The sequence below is a fragment of the Wasmannia auropunctata genome, unplaced genomic scaffold (genome assembly GCF_000956235.1).
Source record: "Wasmannia auropunctata unplaced genomic scaffold, wasmannia.A_1.0 LD335997.1, whole genome shotgun sequence".
NCBI lineage: Eukaryota > Metazoa > Arthropoda > Insecta > Hymenoptera > Formicidae > Wasmannia > Wasmannia auropunctata.
In genome coordinates, this window is record NW_012026893.1 from 130,350 (window position 1) to 137,293 (window position 6,944).

At 40.6% G+C, this 6,944-nt stretch overlaps 1 protein-coding gene across 1 annotated transcript; it reads left to right on the forward strand.

Annotated features, from left to right (window-relative positions):
• LOC105453629 lies at positions 1–5,202 on the forward strand. The gene has a single exon (XM_011695751.1). It carries the CDS (start codon positions 1–3, stop codon positions 5,200–5,202), a length of 5,202 nt encoding a protein of 1,733 aa, XP_011694053.1.
• The last annotated feature ends 1,742 nt before the right edge of the window (positions 5,203–6,944 follow it).

Below are 6,944 nucleotides of genomic sequence, written 5' to 3' on the forward strand. Positions count from 1 at the left end.
ATGGAGGCTTTAATCAAATCTCGAGGTGTAGTAAAGGGTAAAATCACGTCCTTCAAAACATATCTCGCGAAAACGCTTGCAACAGTTTCGGATCCGTCTACGGCAGTAGACGATATAACAGCGTTAGACATTCGCGAGCGCGTTTATCGGGCGAGGGAAGCATACGAAAAATTTGAGCAGATTCAATCGAGCATTGAGGAGTTAACGGATAAGGAGCAAGAAGCGGCAGATTATCGCGCGAATTTTGAAGAAGAATACTTTAGCGTAATTGTGCAAGCGGAGGCTTTACGTTTGCGTAATACAACAAACATGCACACCGATGCGTCGCGTCCGAGTGCTGAAATTAGTGGGGCTTCTTCTACGCACATGCCTGTAATGAGGGCAACAAATAGTCAAGGCGCGATTAATGCTGTTCCGGGTATTGCAACACAATCAATCATATATAAGCCTCCGGGCATTAGGTTACCAACAATCGAGTTACCGAAGTTCAGTGGTGAAGCATCTGAATGGCTTGCTTTTCGCGATACGTTTGAGTCGTTGATACATAAAAATGAGACAATCGATCCGATACAGAAGTTTCATTACTTAAAGGCGGCACTACAAGAAGGTGCAGCACAAATTATTAAGTCTCTTGAATTTACCGCGGTTAACTACACCGTGGCATGGGAAACTATCTGTAACCGATTTAATAACAAACGATTGCTTACGCATAATCACATTAAAGCCATATTCAATATTAGTTCGATAAAGGAAGAATCGGCAGCTCAGATTCGCGAAACGGTCGATATGCTCAGCAAGCATTTGCGTGCTTTAAATGCGTTAGATCAAGCAACAGAACACTGGGATGCTTTATTAATCTATTTAATATCAACAAAATTAGATAGTATAACGGCTCGGGCTTGGGAAAAGGAGCGTGCTGGAAATGAAATTCCCACGCTGAATGACTTCAAAACATTTCTGAATTCGCGTGCGGATTTATTGGAGACGCTCGAGTTGAACAACAAGTCGGTTAGCAAGGTAGAATCTAAAGCGAAGCAAGCGGACCGGGCAAAGGTCAAGGCACTTCTCGTGCAAAATCAAAGGTGTAGTATGTGTAAGGGAGCGCACAAGTTATCAGATTGCAAACGGTTTCTCGATCTCACTCCTCAGGAGAGAGCAAATCATTTGAGAATCGCGAAATTATGCCTTAACTGCATGAGACCTGGACATTTTATCAAGGATTGTAAGGCAAGTTCATGTAAGCAATGTTCAGGAAAACATAACACTTTGGTACATTTCGAAAAGGCATCTTCAGCGCAGGTATCGCCCGTTGAAGAAGCTAAAACTGCTTCAGTTTTGTGTTCACATAATCAGTGCAATGCACATAGTGTTCTGTTAGCTACAGCATCAGTTGTGGTAACGGATAATCAGGGTAGAGGACACAAGGCTCGCGCAATTCTAGATCCTGGTTCTCAATCTAGTTTCATAACCGCTAGGCTCTGTAAAGAGCTAGGGTTGCAGACATCAAAGATTCACATGACCATTGAAGCCATCAACGGGAAATCATCCCAAATAGAACATAGATGTAGTGTCAGATTGGCAGCACAGTACAATAACTTTCAGTTTGACATTCAATGTCTGGTAATCCCAGAAATCACAGGGCAATTGCCACCTCAGCATATCGATATACAAGGTTTACAAATTCCTACTAATATTAGACTCGCTGATCCTTCGTTTCACATTCCAGGCAATATCGATATTCTCATTGGAGCTGATCATTTTTGGAGCTTGCTTTGCATAGGACAATTGAAAACGGGCGACGGTCGGCTTACCATGCAAAAAACCAAACTGGGCTGGATAGCAGTTGGTCCGTGGAGAGGTGCTGTCTCGAAGTCTATCAAATGCAATCTTAGCAGAGCAGTCGATATTGATAAGAGTCTTACAAAATTTTGGGAAATTGAGGAAATCGAAGGCGAAAGGGCGTGGTCCGAGGAGGAGAAAGATTGTGAAAAGCACTTCTTGGAAAATACATATCGTAACACAGACGGTAGATTCGTTGTAAGCATTCCATTCAAGGAGGATGTTAGCAAACTTGGTGAATCCAAATCAATCGCTTGTAAACGTTTTCTCAGTCTCGAGAGAAAATTGACAAGAAACCCTGTACTCAAGGATCAATACGTTGCCTTTCTAGTAGAATACGAAAGGTTAGGGCACATGTGCAAGGTTTCTGAGGAGGCAACACACAATACTTCGTATTACCTACCACATCATTGCGTCGTTAAGAATGATAGTTCGACCACAAAGGTACGTGTAGTTTTCGATGCGTCAGCCGCAACTGACAATGGTATATCTCTCAACGACTTACAAATGGTAGGTCCCACAATTCAAAATGACTTATTGGCATTGCTAATCAGGTTTAGGGTTCATCCTTACGTTATATTAGCAGATGTACAAAAGATGTACAGGCAGGTGTTGGTCAATCCAGATCAGCGTTCTCTACAGAGAATCATATGGCGTTTTAACGATAAGGATCCTATACAAGTCTTCGAGCTAAACACGCTCATATATGGTACGGCATCAGCGCCATTCTTAGCAACAAGGTGTTTAAAGGAGCTAGCCAATTTGATCGAAAATCGCTTGCCAGAAATAGCCGGAATTATTCGAAAGGATTTTTATGTTGATGATCTGTTGACAGGGGCACAAACAATCGAACAAGCCATTGAAATACGACAGAGCATCTCGCAGGTCTTAGAATCAGCAGGCTTCCCATTGCGAAAATGGGCATCAAATGAGCATGCTATAATCCACGATGTTCCGAAGAAGGATCAGAATCTAGATAGCGTCAACTTTACTAATGACGGCATGACCAAAACATTAGGTACAACATGGCAAGCGCTTTCAGACAGTCTAACATTTACGATCAAAGAGTTAGGTCAACCTAAGGTCACAAAAAGGCAGTTCTTAGCGGAGACAGCACAGATATTTAACCCATTAGGTCTCATTAGTCCATGTATCATTACAGCGAAAATGCTTCTGCAAGAATTATGGTTGCATAAGTTGTCATGGGACGAATCACTTCCACTTGATTTGCATAATAAATGGTTATCTTTCCGCCAACAGGTTCGGAAATTAGATCAAATCAGAGTACCTCGGAACGTCGTAAGCAAAAATCACATAGAGCTGCAACTGCATGGCTTCGCGGATGCGTCACAAAAGGCATATGGCGCATGCATCTATTTACGGTCTCAAGATTCCGAGGGAAATATTCATACAGCATTGTTGTGCGCAAAGAGTAGGGTGGCTCCCCTTAAACAGCAAACGACTCCACGTTTAGAGCTTTGTGCAGCTCTCACCCTCGCGCGTTTGGTCGCCAAGGTCTTTGAATCTCTGGAAGTGGTCTTCGATAAAATTGTTTGTTGGAGCGACTCATCGATAGTCCTCAGCTGGTTAAGGATGCAACCAAATGCATTACAAGTATTTGTGGCAAACCGCATAGCACAAATACAACAGCTAACAGGTTCGTGTGAATGGCGACACGTTCCTACTATAGAGAATCCAGCGGACTGCCTTTCACGTGGTCTATCAGTAGATAAACTAATGCACTCAGAACTTTGGTGGCATGGTCCGTCCTTTCTAGTCAGAGATGAGATCGAATGGCCTACATTGGTCACAACAGAAGTTAACGTACCTGACGTAAAGGGAACGTGCTGCGCAGTTACAGAACGCACAGCAGAATCGTCCATATTCGGAAATACTTCAAGTGCAAAACGTATCATTCGTGTGATAGCCTATTGTAAACGTTTTTTGTATAATTGTAAGCACAAAATGGAGCGGAAAGTGAACGCGCTTTCAGCAGTGGAAATAAGAGAGGCTTTAAAGGCATTAGTTAAGATAGCTCAGCAAGAATGTTTTCCAAACCAGTTGCAAGGCAACAATAAGACGGACATGATTGCGTTAGTTAAGAAGTTAAATTCGCTTAGTCCCTTTATTGATAGTGAAGGGCTTTTACGCGTAGGAGGAAGACTAAAAAACTCAGAATTTTCCAATGATAAAAGGCATCCTATGGTTCTGTTAGCAAAGCATCGATTCACTAGATTAATTCTTATAGAAGAGCATATACGGCTGCTACACGCAGCACCACAAGCATTGTTATCATCCATACGCGAACAGTTTTGGATAATCGGTGGCAGGAATCTCGCAAAAAGGGTTGTTCATGAATGCGTAAAATGCTTCAGGAACAGACCACAGCAAGCACAAGCCACAATGGGCGAATTGCCTAAATCTCGTGTATCGGTAGCCCAACCCTTTCATGCCACGGGGGTTGACTACGGGGGTCCTTTCTTGATAAAGGACAGGAAGGGCAGAGGCTGTAAAACGAACAAGTGTTACATTTGCCTATTCATATGTTTCGCTACAAGGGCGATACATTTAGAGCTGGTCTCCGATTTGACTACGGAATGCTTTATTTCGGCACTCAGACGTTTTGTATCTAGGCGAGGCAAACCGGCTCACGTATACTCAGATAATGGCACCAATTTTGTCGGTGCCAATCGGGAATTAAATGAACTAGCTCGATTCTTATTAAAGGAGCAAACAAGCTTAAGTGAATGCATCAATGACATAGGCATTAGTTGGCACTTTATCCCGGCTTACTCTCCGCATTTCGGAGGTTTGTGGGAAGCTGGAATAAAGTCCACTAAACATCACTTAAAACGTGTTGCAGGCAATTCGTTGCTGACATTTGAAGAATTCTATACCTTGATCACACAGATAGAAGCAGTATTAAATTCGCGACCTTTAACTCCCATGTCGACAGATCCTAATGATCTTATTCCTCTTACTCCCGCTCACTTTCTAATTGGAAAGACTTTAAATTCGGTGGCCGATCCCGATTTGACGCATTTGCCAGAGTCCAGGTTGTCCAGATGGCAGCTGATCCAGAATCTGCAGCAACACTTTTGGAAAAGATGGAGCAAGGAGTATTTGTCGGAGCTACAACAGCGCACAAAATGGAAAAGGCCCTTCCCACAATTGAAGGAAGGCACGATGGTGTTAATCAAGGAAGAGAATCTGCCCCCATTCAAATGGCGTTTGGGGCGCGTAATATCTACTCATCCAGGACGAGACCAGGTAGTTCGAGTAGCTACCGTGAAGACTTCTACGGGCACTGTACACATCACTATCGCGAAACTCTGTCCGCTACCTATTGAAAGCTGTACCTAATGTATTATATGTAAACTCAGTTATATAGCGTTACAGTACCTTCACGTAGTTCATAGACAGTGGTTCATTTAGATTTATAAGCTGTTGTCGAATTATTATGCTATAGTTGTAGTTACGTCGTTTGTTATGTCTATTAAGTAACACTAGAGTCAATGCACCTAGTCATGTTTACCACAGTCATTAATACAGTCCACTCAATGAAACTTTACTTTGATTGAAAGATATTCTTTCAATGCCGGGGGGCATGTTCATGCACATTTTATATATTACTTGCGGCGCCCTCTTTACGTGTGATTGGCTGTTAGCTAGCGTAAGCGGCGCGAGAAGCGAAGTAGCCAAGATGGCGAATAAAGATTATTATAGGCAAGACGTGCTTTGTGTGCTCTCGTTATTTATCATAAAAAGGTGAAACCCAGCATCATCCGCATATATCAGAATCACTCATTGTTTACCTTTACCCTGAGAAACCCACATGATTAAACAAAACAAAATTTTTTGATTGAATTGTTTTGTTTGATTGAATTTGTAATTTGTTTGTATATATGAATAAAAAATTATGTTATCATAAATAAGTAGAATGTTAGAAGAACCAAATTTTTTGCTTGCATGGATTTGTTTATTTTAACCAAATTTTATAGTAGCAATAAAAAGCACATTCATTTAAATAATTGTGTGTGTTGTTTCAACCAAATCGAATAGTTGATTATCAGAAGTCAACATACATGCGCTATCATTGCTGCGCCATAGCTTTAAAAATATGGCGGATGTGCGTGTGCGGGATATTCTGGTCAAACTCCAGTGCGAAAATCTAATTCCTGTTTTTGAAGATAGTAGGAATAATAATCTTTATTTTAAGATTATTAATAAATATGTAATTAATAAATATGTAATTTTAAGAAAGGAAAAATACAATTTAATGTATAACAACTATATTTATGCACTTATTTTTTAGTTGTATCAAAAGAAACATTGAATTAAATAAAATCAATTTCTTTGATTGAATCAACTAAAGACTCTTGTTTGGCAAACGAATGCTTCAGTTGACGCAATAAAATAATTTAGTTAGACAATTTGGTAACATTAACATACAAATTTGGTTTAGTAAACAAAATTTAAATAAGATTGTAATCAAAAATTTTATTTTATACAATTAACAATTTGGTTCACTGAATTTAATTTTTATGTTAATACTACAAAATTTTCCAACTAAATTATTTTATTGCGTCAATCAATGCATTTGTTTGCCCATATCCAAACAAGAGATTTAGTTGATTCAATCAAATTTTATTTCTTTCAACCAAATGGGTTTCTCAGTGTATCGCTGCCCCTTACTTTCGTCATCGTCATTATATCGGATTATCGTCCTCCCTGCCGCTCTAGGTGCACAGAGCGAGAGTGTTTCTTAGGTGCTCTATTCTCGCTGCCGCGCGAGAGTTTATCGGAACGTTTAACGCGCGTCGACGATCGAGCCCGCAGCGAGAAATGCATAAACAAATTACATTTGCATAAGAGTTACAATCCACACGACTTGGAGATGAGGACAGTAGTCAAATGGAGTTGCAGCTAGAAAAAATGTTCCATTTTTCACACCGAATTTTTCATTGAAATCAATCGCAATGACTGACTGCGCGTCTTAATATTTGCAGCGGTGCGAATGTCATTTAAATGTCTCAACGCTTTTATCATTTTGTTTCAATCATGGTAGAAACAAGAGTATGTTCATCCGGTGGACGAATTTAGAA

What these genes read in the sequence shown, in the direction of transcription:
- LOC105453629 (XM_011695751.1), top strand. Translation starts at nt 1, where the DNA reads ATGGAGGCTTTAATCAAATCTCGAGGTGTAGTAAAGGGTAAAATCACG.